Source organism: Lepisma saccharinum, unplaced genomic scaffold (genome assembly GCF_977018435.1).
Source record: "Lepisma saccharinum unplaced genomic scaffold, izLepSacc3.1 HAP1_SCAFFOLD_341, whole genome shotgun sequence".
Taxonomy (NCBI): domain Eukaryota; kingdom Metazoa; phylum Arthropoda; class Insecta; order Zygentoma; family Lepismatidae; genus Lepisma; species Lepisma saccharinum.
The window spans coordinates 270090-292937 of record NW_028143065.1 but is presented as its reverse complement, the minus strand read 5'-3'; the positions used below and the strand labels follow the sequence as shown (position 1 = coordinate 292937).

The 22848-nt window shown below is 37.6% G+C and overlaps 1 protein-coding gene across 5 annotated transcripts; it reads right to left on the bottom strand.

Annotated features, from left to right (window-relative positions):
• Positions 1 to 310: 310 nt before the first annotated feature.
• LOC145982699 (sphingomyelin phosphodiesterase 5-like) lies at positions 311 to 21036 on the bottom strand. 5 transcript variants are annotated; one of them, XM_083116066.1, is made up of 6 exons: positions 21018 to 21036; positions 5076 to 5924; positions 4239 to 4351; positions 3166 to 3382; positions 1781 to 1989; positions 314 to 837 (listed from the first exon to the last, which is right to left on the bottom strand). In XM_083116066.1, the coding sequence occupies exons 2-6, from the start codon at positions 5767 to 5769 to the stop codon at positions 625 to 627; spliced, it is 1446 nt and encodes a 481-aa protein (XP_082972192.1). In that variant the 5' UTR covers positions 5770 to 5924; positions 21018 to 21036; the 3' UTR covers positions 314 to 624. The 5 variants fall into 5 exon arrangements, with proteins under 5 accessions (XP_082972193.1, XP_082972192.1, XP_082972189.1 ...); XM_083116063.1 differs by lacking the exon at positions 21018 to 21036 and adding an exon at positions 14232 to 14381; XM_083116065.1 differs by lacking the exon at positions 21018 to 21036 and adding an exon at positions 14140 to 14228.
• Between the last annotated feature and the right edge of the window lie 1812 nt (positions 21037 to 22848).

Here is a 22848-nt window from a genome sequence, read left to right as displayed (position 1 = left end):
TCGAGGGAAAAATGCTCATTGTAGCACTTGAATGCAAAGGATAGTACAAGCAATATGTGTGAACGTAATTGAACACATTTTTCAAACCTTCCTCCGTTTACCATAACTTCTTCCTACATGCGGAAAAAGCCACGAGTCGCCACTTCACCTTAGTACTTATGAAACTTGTAATTTTGTTTCAGGGTAATATCTTTAGTGTACAAGTATAATTCAATTCTACACACGACCAATCACTCAATCTGCTTCACTACCCCTCTATATGCAAAAGTTTAGGCACCCCTGATCTAAATTGAGCCAAGAGTATAATGTTAACAAAGCACTACTGAAATTAATAGACAAACCAGTTTTGTAAAGAAAATAACAGACCATGCGATGATTGATATTATCAATAACTTTTTATTAATGTATACTTCAAACTTAGTAAAAAAAAATAGTTCAACCACATAAATGCTTATTAAACAATGTAGTTACTCCATAGCTACAAAAATTATAATACTGTTAACTTTCATATTGCACCATTGATGTGTAAAAAAAATAAACAATCTGCCTTCCACAGGTTAACTGACTAGTAGTTTGTAATGAAGTACCATTTTACAAAGTTATACAGATGCAAAGGAATGTGTGTTAACTGTCATTTACTTTTAAAGTTAAACACACAGGCAAATGATCTGTCAAGTTAGTTAAAGCAGTCACTGCACAGTAGCCCATAATTTCTGTTTTCAGTGAATTCCTGCACAGAATTTTATCCACACGTCTTCTTCCTCCCCATGGCACTGGTTTGATTTTTCCATTGCAATCAGGCTTCACCACAGCCGTCATTAGAGCTTCAGAGTGTATCTATATGAGATGGAAAAAATAAAAAAAGCTACGGTACAATAATCATTGTGTAGGTAATGTTTTGTTGTACACATGGAACTTTACCTATACAATACCTTAATCACATTTTTCAGCCACACAATGAAGAGAAAGTCAGTTTGTTGACACTTCTTAACTGCAGCCATTCCAGAGAACCTTATCAATTCAAGTTCAAAAACAACAGTAAAAAAATGTAAAAATTTGTTTCATGATTTGGCATGGTCAACACAGTTAAAATTATTGTATAGGTAAATAATCATATTTGCATGGAAATACAAGTACCAATACAATTTCGTTCGTTTTTAAATTTGACCCCATACCAACTGGGGATCAAACCTGTCAACTTTTAACCACTGTGCTATGAAGGTGGTAAACATACTTAAGTCCAAAGCCACTTAAAAAGTACTGATGCATAATTGGAAGCTTTTCTTTTTAAATTTGGCAGAATGCCAACATTTCGTCCTTATTCTGGCAAATGTTTTACATAAATTTTGACATCTAAGCACTATCATCCCAATCTTAATCTAAAGGTTAAAATTTTGCAAGTAAGGTACCCAATTTAAGGCTCAGTTGGACATTTGGCCAATGCCAGTGAAGCTGTTTACGAAATTTCGTCTTTTGAAAAACTGCAATGAAATTCCAAAATCTGGTACATTACATGTGTTTAGAATTCCTCCTAGAGCATTCATGTGAATCTTTGTGTGGTTTGCTTTCGCTGTTGTCTAGATATTCAAAATAGATTCAAGCTACATAAGCCTATTAAACTATTGCGAATATTCAGATAACAGTGAAAGCAAACCACACAAAGATTCACATGAATGCCCTGCAAGGAATTCTAAGAAGATGTAATTTATCAGATTTTGGAATTTCATAGCAGTTTTATGAAAGGAGAGGAAATTTCAAAGCTGTGCCTTACATAACTTACCAAAACATCTGCATCCAAAACAAACATCCTCCTCAGTGAATCATCTATAAGAACTCTTCGAAATGATGAAGCAGTTCTCACTGGTTTCTTAAACATCATCATCTGCCTTAACTCTGTGCCAACAGCCCAATTGTGATCTTCTCCAGGTTTCACGACACACACATCTGTATATTCAGTAAACAGTGGATGGTGTTGAATATCAAAATCCGCTGCAATATATCATATGAGATATATATAATACAATGTTATCAAAAGTGAACTGAACCAATGACATTAACCAAAGTATTCATATTCATGCTGGAGGTAAGAAAATATTACATTATGGAAATTGATACACAATACCTTTTTTATCAAACTGTCTAGGTTATTGTAATTTTTAATGCTGTTTGCATTGATGAATCGATGAAGCTACTACAGACATTAGGAACAGCAGCAAACAAGATGGAAGATGTGTGTACTCCTCAGACCACCCTCCCCTTAGCTCTGGGTTAAACAGTCAAAGCTTACTATTTCGATGATCTATGGCAAGCACACAATTCCAGCACTGCTGGATCAATGCTATAATTTTGAGAACCACACACAAGAGATAAGTAGTAATCATTAAATATCTTAACTTCTTTTTCTGAATGTGGGAATGTAGTAAATTTACACTAAATTTAAAAAAATAAGAAAGCACCCAAAATTCAAAGTTCATGATGGGTGATTCTTGTTGGCAATCGGTGATAATTGGAGCTGGTCCTAGGGAGGGGCAACTCGGGCAGCTTTCAAAATTAGTTTGTCTGCAGTTTGCTATGAGTATATAGCATGCTGGTGCTTCCAAGTAAGCAACTAATCTAATTATTCATGAATTGAAGGGATTGTTTCGACATACTTAAAATATCGAAAATTACTGAAATTATATTCTAAACAAAACTTCATAAAAATAGTGTTCAAATAATTCAATCAAAAATATACAATGTTCATTTAATTTTGGAATTAAATCATGACTAAAATATGATTTTATATGAAACGGTATAAATTTACTACAGTCAAAAATCAGTGAAAAGTAAACTAGAATTATGGTAGAGAACATTATTGGATGAGATTAAAAATTGTCAGTTTTGTAATTAAATTTAATGAGTGTCGAACCATTGACACATCGGAAATGGAAAGAAAGACTAATTTAGAAACTTTTACTAGCCTCCTATAATTCTTGGTTTTAACCTTCAACATGTTCTGCTCATTGCTCTTAGATAATATGAAATATACAAATTAATTGCTTATTAGTTGAAATAATATGATCACATAGGATGCTTGTATGTTAGACTAAGGGCCGGTCCTGGTGACAATACGACAAGAAGTTACAAGGAATAAGAATTACTGAAGGCAAGTACTTATATACTTACCAGGAGACATGTTGTCAGCATTAAAGTCACCACATATCACATCGAAGTTTACAACATCATCTTTCTCCAGAGTTCTCAGTTGAAAGTTCTTAACATGTTGCAGAGTTTCAGAGAGTTGGTTGGCTATAACGCAATCTTTTCCTTGGAATGCCTGTGCATGAAGGTTGGCAATGTATCCCACATTCTTCTTGCCTGAACAGTCTGAACCCAGCAGCACCTGAAGAAACAACATTTTCGTGTGTGCAAAGTGGACATGATAGCAAATTAATGCATAGAATTCCACATCTAGATTTCTCCAGTCAACACCAGACAAGCATAACATGATTCACCAAATGTTTGACAGAGAAACTTTGTCTTATTTTTTGATTGGGAGAAAAGGCACCAAAATCATGCAGAAAACCAACTACAAGCAACTTTCTATGTACAGAGAAATCTCCATTTTATGTTCATGGATTAATATTCAATCCTAACAGAGCAAAATGTCATAAAATTTTCCCAAATTTTAAGTTTTTTCATCTTGCTCCCATGAAAAATGTAAAACCAAAGTTCCACTGTATACTGAAAAGTAGTACTCGCTTATCAATGAAAGTTTTTTACGATGTTCTATTAATTTCAGTGATCATCGTTGCCACTTTCTTGGCCACTGAAAATAACAGATCTTGAAAACCAGTTTTGCAGAGAGAGTACTTTTCAGTACACAAATTTGCCACGGCATCTTTCATTCCACAAAACATAAATGAATAAAATAACTGCATGAAAGACAATTGGAATGACTACCCCCACCAATTTTTTTTTTTTTTTAGAAAATTGGTATAGGCTACAATGAATAGCATTGTGCCATGATGCCATAAGATGTTATAGGTGACATCATGTGATCAGCACCACACTCCATGACCCCCTCCTCTTTCAATTGTTGAGAGCTGATTCTCAAAAGTTAATTATGCCCATCTCAGTCAGTTATCCTGGGAATGGAAACCACCTCATGGCAGTCAGAATATTCATTACCAGGGAAGATAGTAATGCCAATTATAAGTAAAAAATTCTAGACAGAACAAACATTTTTAAATACTAACCTTAACGCACAAAATGCCCAAGGAAACATATGCTGCATGCTTTGTTCTACATGAGAATGTTTTGAAGTCTGCATCTAAAATTGGCTTCCGACTAGCAAACATTAATCCACTACCTAACAAGAGATTCACAATAGTTACTAAATGTTATTGAAATAAATAGCATTGATAAAAATTAAAATCATTCTTGTGCATATTTCCAGATATGTTGTTTTATTTATAATGTTGAACTATACAAAATCAAATTCAAAGGATTTTTCAGATTTTCTATTCACATAACACACATGTATTTTAATGAAGCAATTATATATTCACATACGTATCATGATGTAATAATTGCAAGATCAGTGATTTGCGTTCTTTACTACAACTGGCAACCCTGCTGTTATGCTGGGTAAAGCAAGTTAATGTAGGTTTAGCTATTGAAAAGTAATTGATATGATCAGGCACAGACAACCATTATGTTAACCCCCTATGTTTATCTGATTACCTAGAAATTCCACTTTTACTTTTGTGTTTATTAGTAGTTCACTTGTGAGAATTTTTATAAAATACATGCTGTGATACCTATCTTGTAATAGTTTAGGGATACAAGAATAACAAGTCACAAAAATTCAGAAACATAAGTCAGATCGGTAGCTCTTAGAAAGAACATACAACTTGGAAAATGATGACAATATATTGAGGTGACTACTAAAAAAAAGAAGAAGACAACGCCTCACAAATCTGGACCCCCTGTTGCCTCGAGTGTTCTGATGAAATATTTCTATTTTCTTTTCATTAACTCGTGACTTTCTTTTGTAGTGTAACTTAATTCAAATAGAAATTTTGACTACATACCTAATGCACAAAGATTTGTTTTAATTTTAAACTCTCCAACATCACACAAAAAGTAAGAGTATTCCTTCTTCAACCACATAATCAAGCATGATGCATAGTAGTGCTCCCAAACTTCTTGGAAACAAAGGAAATCTATTGGAGGAAATTCAGTCAACACACAATCTTCCTTGGTTGGGATCTTCTCTTCTCCACCAATAGACATCATATTACTCAGTGGTTTGCCACACTGTCTAAGGAATATTTTCGCAATCTTATTTGCTCTGGCAAATGAATATTTATTGTTATTGAACCGTGCAATGAATTCAGGTGCCAGCAGAACATTTGCAGATGCAAAAGTGAACACATTGTGTGTTCTACCACTTCCTTCACTCTCACAGTCATCACTGAGAGCTGGATTGTCCCTACGGTATATCACATATGTATACTTCTCTTGCAAACACACAGTGCATATAAATACCCATAGTATCACACCTATAGCACCCAATGGAAATGTTACCAATAGCAGAAATCCTAAGATTGGTCCACAGAGAAAGTACTCAAAAAGCTTATTCTGAGGAGAATGTTTGTCTGTTATAGTTGACACATAACATGACACAAACAAGCTAAATAATGTACACCACATGCACATTAACAGACAAGATATTTTATCGAACTGTCTAACAACTGGATTTGGGTAACGATTTGACACGTCCATGTTGGCATATTATTTATATATTGTATTGCACACTTATATAGACAGTTGTCCACATTTTAATTATAAATGTTGCAATGAAAAGAGGTCCATTTTTGAAGCTGCATTTTTATATTTTCCACTTTCAATCCTTAATATAAGAATAGCTCCACCGATCCCTGAAAGTAGAAAATTGAATGGTTTATTTCAACATTTGCATTATGTGGTGTATATCTGTTGTATATGTATGTGGGTGTATGGAGAAAAAAAAAAAGTGTTACATAATATGATCTGGAATCATGGATGTCCGGAAGGAGGGCACCTCCCCCGTCAAATGAATGTTCGCCTATCGCCTAAAAATTATATATATTCAGGGTGGCGACAGACCTGGAAAACCTGGAAAACCGGGAAAAGTCAGGGAATTTGAGGTGTCAAAAAAAGTCAGGGAAATGTCAGGGAATTTCGTCTTCATTGACTTTTTTTCATTTTTTAAAAATTTATTTATTTAAATATATCGTTATGGAACTCTGCACGGGAACAGGAAATCTCGTTCGTAAGTTTCGGCCTCAACTTTAAGGCCCCTTTTATGCGCAACACAACCACGGTGCCAGAAACCAGTGATGACAGGAGGAGAGAGAGAAAAAAAATTCTCTCGCCCTGGTTTCTCGGCCGGAATTTTAAAATTCGAACACTCTTTGGATGAAAATTGTTATAACTCTGGCACTATGGGAGCAATCTACTTCGGATAACTTTTGTTTTGCAGCTAAAACATCAGCGCATGCAACCGTGTACAATTCAGAACGCCGAACTGAGGAAGGGGGGTTTGGGGAGGCGACCACCGAATTTCAATGAAATAAAAACAAAAATCTGGAATTTGCCCCCTCTTCTCCCGCTGTTTGGGGAGAATGCGCAAACCTTAGTATTCCTTTCAAAGAATGGACGTTTCCAAAGAGATTCAAACATGTTTCATGTTCCTGGGTGCCATACAAGTTGAATAATGAGCCAAAATGTGAAACTGTTCGGAAATGTGGCATGGATATGTTGCGGAGAGGGGGGAGGTTGGTCATCAATATGAATTACCCAGGCTTGCTCCAGACCTGTGTCAGAGTTTCCACCCAAACATAAGAGTATGAAGATCCAAAAAGCACATTCATTTCGTAATCAGCACCATGATACCATATGGTATCATCGGGAAGTAAAGGTAAAGCCTCTAATCTGTATTACGTGGAAAATGCATTGAATTATTTTTTTTCTTGTCCGTATGGGAGTAGTAAGGGGACTTGCCAACAGATGAAGGGGATAAGAGTGGGTTGTTGTCCGATAGTTGTCGGACGTCGTAGTAAGTAAGACATTTTGTTGGGCAAACTAAAGGAACATGGAAACAAATAGGTTCCATTGATACATACGATTTTTGTCGAATATCGCCACCCGACAAAGTACCTCACTGCAACCTGCGACAGAAATTGCATGGACTGCAACATCCAAAAAAAATTGAATGCATAAACAAGAAGAGCTTTAGACTGCAAATATGCTGCTGGAATTGTATTACTTTTCTGGCTCACTTCACCTTATTTAATGTAGCAGTGCTTACGAAGGTTTTCTTTCATCATCCTGACGTATTACTGGTTTCGCACAAGTTAACATACGTTTACAATGACATTGCACTATTCTTAGATATCAAGAAGAATCCAACCAAACGGGATATATATTGAATACTATCACGAAAAAGTGAAACATAAATCTGCAATGGTGAACGTTATAAAAATTGGCAAGTGCATGCTCCCAACCTCAAATTTATTGCAACACTAGTATTGCAATGAAATTAACGCCACTCTCTGTCCTGTCTGTTTGAACTCATGAGAGATGGTCATTAATCTCTCATTGAGTAAGGTTAATGTCCAATATTATGAAATAAAATACTAATAATAAATATGTTAATATCATATTTACTCAAATCATTCAATCATAAAAGCAAATCACTTTCTTCAAGAATTGACTCTTCTCTGCCACCCCTGCTAAATTTTCACTTTCCATCTACTGATTTATACGAGGGGTGGCCAGAAAGTAATTTCCAATTAGTAGGGACATTGATTTTTCACAAACGCCAAAACCATGAAAAATGGTAATTGCTGCGAAGCTATGTTTAGGAATGTGCAGTGATGTCTGGACACATTTTTCGCCCGTTCGAAATATTGAAATTTGGCATAAAATGCGAATTGTTGACGTTTTTAGCGATTTTTTTTCTTTTGAAATGTCCTAAAACAACGAAAAATTCGATGAAATCCAACATTCTTGTCTTTTCTAGGCCATGTTTGTGTACATAGAACATGCAAGTTTTCCAACATTTTACTCAAGAGTAAACTATAGAGTTATACGTACATGAAATAATTCTGGCAGCCACATTAAATCATGTTTTTCCCACGATTTTTTCAACTTCTATCAAAACCATTTGCATCACAGAGCAAAGTAGCAGGGTTCTAACAGGAGATCGAGTGCGTATCTACCGTCACATGGGAGCCACATCTTCGTATTTGTCGCACGAGATATGTTTTGAATTATCAAGCTAAGTGCGCACCATCGGCATTTGTCGAGCGAGTAATAATGGAACTCAGTCATTAGGGCATCTGACTACTATGCAACAGACCCGGGGTCGATCCCCTGCGGGGAAGAACCGGGATGTTTTCCACCTATTCAAACTGCTCCGGCGCCCACCCAGCATCATATGAAGCTGGTACCTTGAGGAAACTTTGAGGAATAAAGGTAGCCAGGAGCATATTGCTGATCATATCATCCCTATACACCTTCATGGAAAAGTGCAGGGGAGCACTTTACTTTTACTTCCTCAAAAATCTGTTCCAACATATCAAACTGTCACGAAAATACGTAGACCATGAGACCTACAATTTAAAATGATAGTTTAAAAGCACAATGGAGTATTACGTTTCGGTATATTTGGCAGATAGATGTTCTAAAACAAAAACGCGAATTTTGGGAAACGCAACACTAACAAGTCAAAAAAAGATAATGCCAATATTTGGTGCCATAATATATCGGTATCTGTCACGTGAGATTGATTGATTTTAATTTTTTGGGTGCGTCGCCACTTATGGTCATTATGCACCCTTCAGAATATACGGGGGAAATTCCATTATCTAAAGCCTTACCTTAAAATTTAAAAAAGGCCTATGGAAAATAACTTTCCCCCCCCCCAAAAAAAATTCAAGATATCAAACTCTCACGAAGAGGCGTAAGCCATGTGACTTACAATTTGAAACAGTAGTTTAAAAACACCATGAAGGTATAATTTCAGATATTTGCCAGAAAATGCGCTAAAAGAAAATGTGAATTTTGGGGAAAATAACACCGTATAGTAAAAAATAAAAAAAGAAGAAAACACACCAATTTAAAAAAAAATAACAAAATATCAAGGTCCCTACCGATTAGGCATAAATAAAACAAGAATATCAGTTGTAATTTATTACATTAGTAACAGTGAGTCCGAACCTAATTTTCGGCATAATCACCACCATTGTTCTGGCATTTGTCGTAGCATGGCACTAAATTTTGTATGCCCATGGTATATGTGTCTGACAGCAAAGACTGGAACTATCTCTACCGCAGTGTAGCTGTCAAATCCTTGCCCTGCCAGAAACCTCTTCAGTTAAACAAAGAGATGAAAGTCGGTACATTCAAGGCCAGGACTGTACAGGGAGTGGTCAAAGATCTTTCACCTGAAGTGATGCAAAGGGCCCATGTGTACTCAGCTGTATGGGGTTGTGCACATTCGAGTGGCCTTCCGTGAATTGTCTGCACCATCGTCTGACCATACTATCAGTCAGGACGTCCGGTCTGCACACCTCACATGATTGCTGGTGGCTCTGTGCCAAATTCTGAGCGTGGAATGTAGGCTACATCGCAGTCGGTGGGAGACTGTATGAGAGCTGCAGTCTTTAACCTAGAACTGTCCTAAAACGGCTGCATTGCAACTGTACCAGATTACAGTTACATGCCACTTCTTCCTGCCTGCATGTGTGTGTGTCGCTCCCTGACCACTAGTGCTGCGTACAGGCACCATTGAAGCTTTTTTCAGGATGCCCCTCGTATATGAACTTTCCGAAGCTTTCATTATTAGAATGTTCCCGTTTTAATGTGTGGTTAGCTAAATCAGGTACCTATACAATGCAATTCTATAAATTCCTTGAGATAAATTTCTAATACCTACATATCTTTTTCATCAGCATTAATGGTATAACTGCATGTTGTCAGTTTCACAGTACTTCACTTGGATATACTGTACTGAAACAGAAATCCCATTGATAATGTAAGGAAATATGACACTTTATTTTGTTCGATTCAATTGTTTCACTTATATGCAAGAGTTAAGTTGTTTGCTTTACAGAGAAGAGAGAAGTAGCTTTATGAATTGAAAAATGAGTCCGCACTCATGGTTCTTGAAAGCAGAGGGTTCCAAACCTCAGTGGAAATATCAACATATAATACCGAGAATGTATTAGGAGACTGATAAATTACAAATTGTATTTCTTAATCATTCACTCTTCACTCTTATCTCATTTAGACGTAACTTTAAAAATAATCAAGTATTTTATTTTAAACTTACTGCGTATGACAAAATTCCGTAATCCTTCCCTAGCTTGTGAATTGTAATAATTTTCCAAATTCACTATTTTGCAGTTTGACTTAATTTCTCTATTCTCTATTATTTGAATTCAATTTCATAGAAGATAATATTGGTACTTGACAAATCTATACCTGGATCTGTATGAGTTTATTATTTCCATTTGCAAAGACATCGATGTAGTTTAGTTTGTAATTGTCAGGGAAAAATGTAAATTTTGTCCTGGAAAACCTGGAAAAGTCAGGGAATTTTATTTTTGCTTGTTTGTAGCCACCCTGATATTTCACACATAATTTCATTTCAGTCAGTAATTTATGTTAATTATTGTAAGGACGTTGAAACATGATAATTTCAGACTGAAGCAGTGTTTTTTGAGCAGGCATCACTATTATGGGGGAAAATCTTGCAGACATCCATGTCTGGAATGTAAACAAAAATGGGGTGGGGGTGGGGAAGGATACAAAATAAGCTGTCAAATTGAAATAAAGAATGAAGAATTTGCATTTTACAATTACATTCAATTTGACATGTGGAACTACTTTTTTTTTGGCACCCTGTACTCCATGACAACAGATGGTGATAGACAGGCACTTACAAGATTCTTTTTACTTCTGGGATCATCAACAATACATCACAAAAGAAGAAACTTGCTTACACTTGAAACATTTTTCTTTCTTATACCATATACCTAACCTTAAAAACACGGTACCAAAAACCAACCATACAAAAATACATTACTATGTATGTTTTCTTATTTTATTGTTCCATCAGAGATGCAATGTTTCTTCTAAATTATACAGTGCGCATAAAAATAAACTGTTAATTATATTTAGCAGTAAAGGCAATAAAGTGATTCACAATAAAAATCAATGTTTTATTGCGAACATCTCCTTTGCAGGCTTCTACTTCCCCTTGTGATTGTCAAAAATTGACATTCACATTTATTATGAACTTATTTAGTGATGAAAGTTTTAAGGTATTTGCAACATTGCTACATATTTCTTTTGTTCAAAAAGTTGACAAAAATGGAACATCTAGGAATGACTATTGTCATCAGTATACTGATGAAAAGAATGCTATGATTATTCAAGTGAGTTAATATAGTTATACATTCAAAGTTATGATGTGTTAATATTTTTAAATTCGCGAACTTAACAAAAAGGTAATTTGGGGCTAGGCAAAAGCAAGAGTCTCACCCTGCTTTCCGCAGTTTTGCCCTTTGGGTATGTTGACATCAAGATTTTCATTCTATAATTGAAAACTTTCACCACTGATATTCCTAAAGTAGAAACAGAACTACCTTCTCGGACTCGTTATTAACACCTAAAACTGCCACATCATTTCATACTTTTTTAAAAAATTAATTGTACCTTAGTATTGATTTTGTATCCCATCACATTTTTAAGTCAACCTCTCAGTTCGGTACTAATCTGATATTCCCCGGACAGATTTCTTCATTTTTACAGAAGAAACTACTTACGGTAATAAGTTCTGTAGCATTGTCTAACATCTGGAAGGTGTTTTGTGTGATGTGGGAATGTTTCATAGCGGAAATTCAACCATTGATGCATAGCCCCACGAACCATTGCCGGTAAGGTTAGGTTAGGTAGGGTCACGTATAGGTTACAATAGTTAAAAATTGGTTTCGAAAAAATATGCGTAGCCCCACACACCATTCTCGCATAGCCCCACAAACCATTTGTGGAAACGTACGTTCTTCAGTTACAAAAACACTTCTTTTTAAAAAAAATTGCGGTACTATTATCGTATGAGGAAAACACCTACGAATCATATATTTCGGACTTCTTTACATTGCTAACGTGTTATTTTCGAATGTGGAACATTTCCTAAAGTGAAATAATGCATATCAATGTCTATTTCTTAGATTTACGAGTACTTACTGTTACTTGTTGTTTCGAATCTGTAACACATGATGGCCGTGATAGTGTACTGGTTTAGGGGGCGTTCTGAGTGTGTTTTGTCGATTTATGCAGTGTTGCAACCTCGTTCACCAGAAAATACCTACTTTCGTGCCCGGATTTGAAATTATGCTAATACGTCGCAAACCATTGACGTTAGCCCCAAAAATCATTCACGTTATCCCCAAAAACCATTTTCCATAAGGTTAGGTTAGGTTAGGCAAGCATAGTTAAAAAAAAAAAAAATACTCGACACGTCATGTTCTAGTGAAAACACGGCGAGGCTGAAACACTGGCTACGGGGTTGCATCATCTTACCACACAGAACATTGCACACTCGTGCAGAAAGCAAATGGCGGGAGCAGAAAGTGTGTCGGACAGAGATTTTCACAGAAAACAACATGCATTCACATTAAAATAGATCAAATCTACATTCAGGAACTTCCACAACGCTAAAGAAAATGATTTCCGTAAGTACTTTCTCCTGTAAATTTGAAGGTATCCGTCTCCCTCATACGATAATGTTACCAAAAATTGCAATTTGATAAAAAAAAACGTGAATACACGTTAAAGAATGTTCCGCGAAGCAGATAGGTAAGTACAAATGTCAAAAATTGACAAAACGGAGAAGTTATAGGTGTCCGGGGAATATCAGATTTTGGTCTCGCTGCAGAACATGGGCTGCTATTTTCCTCTAAATAGACGAATAAAATTTATATCCCCTGAAAGTACGTACCTTCTACATCCATTTTCCGGTGTTCCTTTTACGATTATTATTATATTATTGCACGTAAAAAATGTTTTTGCTGCTACTAAAAGCAATGCATTTCTCCATTTGTTCACGTCCATATTGTTTATGCTCAAGTGTTGTGCGATAAGTGAGACCATTCGCTTCACAGCATTCGAGTTGTTTTGTCGCTCCGGATTCCACCCACAGACGCACAGTTTCTTTCATTATTTCAGACGAGGAATGCTTACAAGGTTAGGTTAGGCCTGTTAGGTTGGGTTCCAATAGCATAAATACGATGAAAAAATGTTTTTCCTGCTACTAAAAGCAATGCATTTCTCCATTCGTTCGTGTCCATATTGTTTACGCAAAGTTTCTTTCATTATTTCTTCGAGGAATGCCTTCAAGGTTAGGTTAGGTTTCATTAGCATAACTACAATGACTAATTATTATTTAGGTTAAGAGAACTAAACCTAGCTACCTAACAACATAGGCATTTTATGCAGTAAGTCTAGTTTACGTCCTTTTCCTAAGGAATACGTGGCATATATCGTTGGAAAGGTTATTTTATAAGGAATTCAACAAAGTAAATCCCAAGGCGAGGAAAAGTTTCCTGGAGGAGAAAATCGAGAAAAACCGATGTTCTCCTGATTGAACGTACTGAGGACATTTTTCGATGATGAAGCACATATTTAGGGGTGAAATGAGTGCTAATGGAACCTAACCTAACAGGCCTAACCTAACCTCGTAGGCATACCTCGTTCCCGTGAATGGTTAGTGACAGAAAGTGTAAAAAGAAAAACTTACTTACTCTACGGATGCCGGAGCGCCGGCTGTCTGCTAGCACGGTTTTGTCAGCGGGCAAGAAGGAGTGCGCAAGAAAGACGTAAACGGGTAAGAAGGAGTGGGCAAGAAGGACGTAAACTAGACTCTAGCCAAAACCTTACCAAAAAATTATGAACCGCGTTCCTCCTAAGCAGCCCATATTCTGCAGTCTTACCTTCTATGGCTCTGCCGATATGTAAATTCACCACCAAACACGTGATATTGCAACACTGCTGTAGCAGAAGTCTTCATACAAAAACAAAACTTCAAAGATTTCTGGTGTTTACCTTACTTTTCCTTCTTTTTTTAACGTGTATAGAGTGTAGCTATTTGTCTAGAAATAACTATTAAATTGCCAATAAATAGTAAAAAGAAGTACCATTTGTCATCAAGCTAGAAAGTGGAAAGTTGTCGAGCGTTCGCAATGTTTGTACTTGAGCGCTGTAGTTCGTACCGACCGGATCGCACACAGACACAGAGCACATTCCCCCATGGCATCGCACATGTTCACACCCACAGATTAGCGAGACGCTATACGCTTAAATTCCCTCTAGCAGCAAAATATTTCCCCCTATTTTCTCGCTCACCACTTACGGTCTGCTCTTTCTGTGATGTAAACGTAACTCTTCTGTAATGAAACTTTGCAGTGGCGTGGCGTAGCGTAGTTTTATCCTTCCCCGCAAGTAAAATGTTTGGGCCCTTGATGATACCAGAGATGGACGGACGTACAGTGTGATTCACAAATATACTAGCTCGGCAAATTGTCTATGAGTATTGTCATTTTATATATATATATATTAATCCTACGTGTTTTTAGGAATTGGATTTTTAAGTATATTAGTTATACAAGAACAGATGTAAAAGCAGCTTGTTTGGCGTTGTTTCAGTTCCTGAAGCTCCAATTGCGTAATATACACACTCACGCATGCCACGCCCACTCTACAATAGTTAGCTTGTCTCCCACAGCCACAACGAATATAAATTACTTTTTATCGCAAATATGATCCACCCTGCCTCTCCATTTTCTGTTATCCATTTATACTTATCAGGGAGAAACTAAATCAGGATTATACAAATGTCTGATAAATAACTGGAAGAGAAAATCAGGATTGTTATGTTCCACTTCAATGCATTGGCACAGCCAGGAATCTTCCTTGAAGGAGGATGGGGGCCTACTACATGCGACCAATGAAATGAAATCATTTCATTATGAACATTTTAATCCAATCTCATGTAGGCCTATATAACAGGGGCCTCCCCGATGGCGCAGTGGTAGCGTCGTTGCCTTGTAATCAAGGGATCACGGATTCGATACCCGGTGGAGGCACTTTAAACTGTAAGTCCAGTCCCGATTAGCCTTACTGTGCATAAAGTGGACTTAAAAAACAAAACCAATCAATCATGTATACTTATAACCTTACATTTTATGTATAAAATGTTACACTGTAACGCTGGAATGCCTCAAATATGTAATAATTGGGTCACATTCAAAAATATATTTAGGGGAATTCTGTAGTGGATATTAAATCTCTTTTGGACTTTTAGTGGGGGCCTCCAGCACCAAAAGCCACCCCCTTGGTTGCGCCAGGCCAAGGTTCAACGGAAAGTTACTAAATTATTGGGGGGTTGGCCTCACAGCTGCCTGTTTCGCCTTATAATCTGAGTCCCGTTTTCTTTCCCCGGAAGAGGCATATATAGTGGTTGAAACCCCACTGTAAACTGTATAGTTCAGTTCCGATTAGCCCATATCCACATAATGTAAATTTGACTCAATTCAACCAGTAATTTATCCATATTTCCAACAGCCCCCTCCTAAACCTGAAAATATAGTGGAACCGGATTCTTACGATTTTTATAACTATACAAAATTTTGGAGCTAATTAAATCAAACAACCAACAGTTGTTTTCGAATTAGAAGGACACAAAACGGGAAACGATTAACATCAAATTATGACGAAATGCTTGGGTAAGACTGATTATTTTGTTATGTCTGTTGAACAGCATGAAGGACAATTGATACTATTACAGTCGCCGTAGAAAATATATTGAAGTACCAAAAATAAAAAGAGGGGGTGCTGTCAATTGTTTTTTTCATCGTTGCTTTTCTACAAGAATTAACATCTTTAGAAGGTATGCAGCCTGGTATATCTCCAATGTAATTTGGGTTGCCTATTAGTGGGGATTGAGGATGTTCTTTATTCTCCTACCAACCAAGGGAGTAACTCTTCAGTCCTCACACTCAAGTTGAATCGATAAGCAGTATTAGAATTTAAGGGGAAGGGGGTTTTCCCTTTATAGATTTTTTTCTTGGTTCTACATCTGTAAGTTCGTTCCCAACAAAGGGGGAAAAATTTCCTCTGAGCGGTTTCTGTGTACTTTTTACATAATCCCTTTATATGTTTATAAATTAACAAAAATATCGCTTGGGAAGTTGCCTCTGTCAGTGATACTCAGTGGCGTAGCGGTCGACCTCGCAACCACCCCAATGCGGGAAAGGGAGACTAACCAATTAGTGTACCCCGGTCCATCCCACTAGCATCATCAATACATGTTAGGTTTCTCGATATTTTCTTTCACTAAGGCCCCGAGTATTTTACTTCGGGGGGGGGCACAGTAACCTACTCTGCGCTACTGTTGATACTGCAACAATATCTGTTCCCGTTGAAACACTGATGACGTCGATGATTCAAATTCTTCTTCGTTCTAAGAATTCGAGTCAATACTTCCTCTATAAATTGCGTTTAATATTCCCCAAACTATTGTACAATTTGATTTTTACTTTGTTATTAATTTGGAGAGGTTATAGATCCATGAGCCTTCCCGTTATGTGCGCCACTGGCGTACGCAGGGGGCGGGAGCTGGCGGGGCTACTACCCCTCCTGAAATTTTGAGAAATCAAAATTTTCAAATGTACTTCTCCAGGAATCCCGGGTTCGAATTTCAGTCTGGGCATGGCTGTTGTATCCTTTCATCAATTTCATCATGTCACTCATCCTTATCTTTGCAATTAGCAAAAAGTGGCAGAAAAGCGAAGTAAAGTAAACCCAATCAATCAAAATATTCCAATGAAAGCAGTGAAGAACCCGGAATAACCACGGTAATTAATGCAGCCCCCCCTAAAATTACTTCCTTATTACCATTTTTTGCCTTCGATCAAATTTTGAAACGAAGTTTAAAAATAGTAATTACGAGATGTTTTATTGTGCATTCCACCTTTACCTAAAATGCAGGAAATCCACTTTACAATTCTAGTCCCTTTGAAAAACAAAAAGTTCTGCGTACGCTAGTGATGTCCGCCACTTATTTGGACCCACGTAATACACCACTAAATACGCCCCTGACTGTGTGCGATGTTCTGATACAAACATGTAGGCGCCTCCGTGCAGCTGGCCGTGTGAGTAAGAAAAGAAAACACAGGGCGTGATGTAAGAGCGACCGAATGCAGGGGACAGTTGAAAACATGATGACGTCATCTTGTCAGCGGAAATAGCTTGCCAATGATTACATTCAGTGAGCTCCCAGGAAAACAAAAGGCTGGCCGACTTGGAGCCTTTTTTGCACTAATTGTGCGACCTCTCCTACCTTTGCCGCGGCCATAAGTGTGTAGAAGTGTATACTTTCAACTGACGTCATTGTTTTGTTTTTGAAGTCTGACTCTTACGAGTTGTCTCCTGACGAATCTTTTTTCTTTTTCCTAGGCGGTTTCTGGAACATGTGTTGGGAGTTCTGCACTTTTCCTTTGAGTTTCTTACGTTCAAACTCACATAAATTGCAATCACATTCGTGCTATTTTATTTTCGCAGCTTTTGCTTTTATGCTTACACCTGCACCTAACTAAGCAGAGGCCCGAGGCCCCGCACAAGATAAAAACAATTCTTTGTGTACTGTTTATTATGAGTTTACAGAAGGCGAATTCTGAAAATTATACCTCGTTTACCGCAACAATTCTTATTTATTGTATATATTTATTATACACCGCATCTAGATTAATTAGGTATGCATACAGGGTGGTCAAAAAGAGAGGCAACCGTATGAGACGATTTATTGTACAATATTTACAGTAAGTACTGGAAGTGGTCGCCATTGTGAGATTTACACAAGCGAATATGGTGAATCGTGTTTTCACGTAGTAGTACGTAAAAACAGTTTACAAATATTTTAATCAAAATAGTTCATAAGCATTTATTTTAATTATAGAATGAAATCATAAAGTAAAAAATATCATTTTATATGAGACAATGTGAATTCATTACAACGCCAAAATTCAAATAACAGTAAACAAAAGAGAAATATGATAGAGAACGTTATTATTAGATATGATTAAAAATTGTCACTGATAGATATTGAACATACCTAATAAACGGAGCAGCAAAAATGAAAACAAATTAGAAGCTCTTATTAACAATAACCCGTGCAGCAACAGCCCCTGAGGGCCAGGGCCTACCTACCGAATGCCGGCCTCACTCCCACCTGCCGAGGTGGGAGATCATCCAACCTGTTACGGGTGAGGTGTGGTCAGCACGACGTTCCCCAAATCGTTGTTGTATGTTTCCATGACCGGGCTACTCATTCTTGGGTTTAGCCTTCATTGCTTTTAGATAATAATAATTGTTACCCCCACACCCCCTATACGCCTTCATGGCGTGGTGCTAAGCACAGGGGAACACTTTACTTTTTTATTTTTACTTTGTTTATTAATTGTAATAATGTTTAAAATATTATTATATGGGACACGGTCTGAAAATGTTTGGTTATAGGCCCCGCCCCGCGTATATTGTACGCCCAGAGGCCTCGCACCCGCCTTGCCACTAAGACAGATGACGCCTCGATATGCGAGAAGTTCTGTGTTTGGGTCCTAGACAAGGAAGCAGTGATGTTCCGCTAGGATGGTTTTGTGTTAACGGAGGCGCCCAACCTCTGAATATTTCAGAGACGGAGGACAAGGAGGGGGGCGTCTGTTCCTGCCCGACTCAACACATGAATTATTCCATCTTTAAAAACCGGCTAACGGAATTCTTACACGTAGATCAGAGTCTAAGTACTAGCTGTTTCTAATACGCTATACACTCAGTCTCTGTTCTAGTCTCGTGTCTTGTGAATTTTTTTTAGTAACATCCTGTAGCATCACGACTGTTACGCATGATCACGCATGAGTCGGAGTCATTTGGAAGTGAAGGTGATATCCCTGACGCATTTACGCACGTCTGAAGTCAGAGCTCCTTCACGCAGCGCGTTGGTTTACAGCATGGTGTGGCAGCATGTGTACTACTTTCTCAGAGTTGCCATCTCCGACGTTCAAAATTATACCAAATTAGGGATTGTTTTTATCTGATTGGTTAATCTAAATACGCCGCTAATACGTTTGATTAGATATTATGAAAGCGTACAGACACAGACGAGGGCATGACCGTGTGTGTGTGTTTGTGTACAAACAATGGGAGAGGTTCGTTTCTCAATAGACGTAGTAAGCTTTCTACTTACAAAGCTTATTAGATAACAACTTTCGCAGGATGACTAGAATTTAGTATTTCGTAGTAGGATCAACGATTTTAAGGTGCAAAATTATGGCCGGGAAAGGGGAAAAAGGGTTCTGAAAAAAGGTTCTAATAAAATGCCTTTATTCAATGCTCTCTATTTCTGCGCCTTCTGTATATAATGCGCGCGGACCGCAGAGAGAACTGTGTACATAATGCGCGCGGACCGCGTAGAGAGCTGTGGTTCTGCCGAATAGGTTTTGTTGAAGTTTGTGTTTTCTCTCGCGGGTTTTGCTACATTATCTAGGGAACTATTGGGGCTGCAATGATTATATTATACCATTTTATTACTGTCGTTCTGCTCTACAAAATGAGACTATATGATATTATGTAACTGCTCAAGAAGAGTGAAAATCATTTATTTTTCTGTCCAATTTTTTAACATAACATGAAAGAAGAGGAAAGAAGGAGGTGCTGAAGCATCAAAGGGAGCGTAAAAAGGAGATAAATGTGCCAATCTCACGAAAAGGTGCAAAAAAGGTGCTACAAAGTGTGTTCATTTGACTTGATTTCATGTCCTAAAATACATGTCTCAAACGATCGGTAAGAAAACAGTTATATTTTTGGAAAAGTGCTGCTCCTTAAAATCCGTTCCTTACTTATTACACACGCACACACACACACACACACACACACGGACGATTCCCTTTAGCAGGAAAAATACGAGTACTACAGTGAGTTCTCTAGAACTGTACTTCGAGTATGTATGCACGTGTGGGTGGGTGGATGCCCGCGCACCTAAGTATGTGTGCGTGTTTGTGCATGATGTACATGCATGTACCTGTGTGTGTGTGTCTGGAATGTTTTATTTTTTTGGTGGTTCACAACGGTACTCCGTGACGGCATCCCTTTTCATAGTTGAAAATAAAATCTAATAATCGTTCGTGCTAATTAAAGAAATGTAGGTAAATTTGTACCATCATAAAATAATTTATTATACTTCGCTTTTCTGACATTTTTGGCTAATCGCGAAGATGAGGATGAATGGTGATTAAATGGGTTTAGGGGCAATCATAAACATAATAGGGACAACACAGCACGAGCCCCACAGAGGATTATACTTGCTGTGAGTCCAGACGCCAGAGCCTCGCTAGTCTGCAAGAGTGCACTACGTGGAAGGAAGGTTGACATTTGGGTGTCTCTGGAATGATTCACCCCTTACACCCCATCACAAAATTAATATACGACAGTAGCTCTAATGATTGATGTTTCACGATTATCATCATTTGGTCCTATTTCGCACCCAAAGTAGGAATTTTGATTTACGTACTGTTTAAAACAAAATGACGTGAAATTTCTATAAAAGTAAAACCTTCCTACTGTTACCACTCTGATTTTGACGTTCGTAGTAACATTCGATTCCATTGTCACTATTTGATTATACGATCTTGCTCAGAGTTATTACTCTGTTACCCACTTGTGGAAGCAGAGCCATCTGACGTTTGAAAAAGAAAGTTACCATTCTTACAGTGTGTAGGACAGTCCTACTTCCTGCGGAAGCGATTGAGTGAGAATAATGTTTTATTAATGCATTCGTGCGGAGGGACAGTGGGCTAGAAATACAACGAACTTTGGCGCTTTTAATCTTTCACCAGCTGAAGCAAAACCCTGCCTACAATTTCCTGACCTACCTGCATACTCGGTGACGGAATGACCACTGACCAGGCTACATTTCGAGAAACTTCCGAAAAATAGTGCAAAATTGGGAGGTGGGTCCGATTAGCGTTTGTGAGAGTTAACACGCGGAAAGATACATATGTATGTGTGTGGACGTTCGCAGGATTTTTCTTGGGCAGCGCCAGCAAGATGTTTTTCTTCCAGGGGGTCAAACGAGGTATATTTTCCTCATACTACAGTGTCGTCGCCTGAAAGAAAGAAAAAAAAATAATAAAACACTCCTGAAGTTATTATGCTCCCGTAACGCCCTTTTAATGATAAACATAAATTACTGACTGAAATGAAATTACAGTAGGCTATGTAACATTGTTATTCGTACACATAGAATTTCCGAGGAAAAAATGTCATATCTACTAGTAAATATAATCATTTTCATATGTACCTGGAAATTAATGTTAATGAAGGTTTCAGCAACAAATGTCAATAAAATTGTATGTTCAAAATGTATAAAAAGAGCATATAATTTGAGTGAAAAGAGAAAAACACGCTGTTTCATGCAACATTGTTATTCGTACAGGCAAGAGCTTCAATCTTCCTCGCATACAGCGCCACCGCTATTCGGGTGATTTCGTGCAGTTTGCAACTTCGTAACAAGTTTGAACATGCAGGCGCGCTCCCCGTCAAGCGGAATGCTGGCGTAAGTATTGTTGTAGGCCTATCGTCTATCTATCAGAGTGTTCGAAATGGGCAAGGTGAAGGAATTTAGTTCCGATCTGAAGGATGTTATTATAATTTGACCCTTAGAGGTTATTCGTTAAGAAAAATTGGACAAACAGTCAATAAATCACACTCCACAGTTCAATACATAGTAAACAAATTTAGAGAGGATGGTTCAGCACAGAATGTGCCGAGAAAACCAAAAGAGAGAAGGTTGAATAAACGTAATGAACGCTTTATTTTAAAAAGAATGCGAGAAAACCCCCGACTAAGTGTTCCTCAGTTACGACCGTTAGTAGAAAATGTTGCTGGCAAGATGATGTCCGATCAAACTGTCCGACGTGGCTTGTGGAAGCATGGATAACATGGCAGAATACCACAAAAAAGGCCGTATGTAAGTATGGTGAATAGCAGGAATAGACTTTCATTCGCGAAAGAGCACATCCACAAGGACCAGGAATTTTGGGATAGTGTCATATGGTCAGACGAGTCCAAGATTAATATATACGGGTCAGATGGGATAAATAGGGTCTGGAGAAAATCAAATAAAGACAATGATCTCATTAATACAGTTCCAAAAGTTAAACACGGTGGTGGGTCATTAATGAATTGGGGCTGTATGTCGTCCAAAGGTGTTGGTACCATCCAGTTTATTGATGGTATCATGGGTGCATATGTCAGGCACAAATAATTAGTGAATCATGTGTTCCAGGGTGCATTATATCACATATTTGAAGATATTGAAGAACAATGTAAAGCAGAGTGTCCAAAAAATGGACATGCCGCCTATCTACAGATTCCAACAAGACAATGACAGTAAGCATAAGGCGCGAGTTAACATGAATTGGCTAATATGAAATGTGCCCAAACTACTACAAACACCAGCTCAAAGTCCAGACTTAAATCCCAGCGAGCATTTATGGGCAATTTTGAAGAGGCGAGTCCATAAAGCAGGCGTCAAGTCCAAACAAGAGTTGAAAACTGTTGTGCAAGCCGAGTGGAATAAAATAAGCTCTGAAACATGTCAGAAACTGGTTAATTCTATGAAGAACAGGCGTCAAGCAGTAATTAAAGCCAAAGGATACGCATCAAAGTATTAGAACTTTGAGTCAATTTGCTCTGAATATG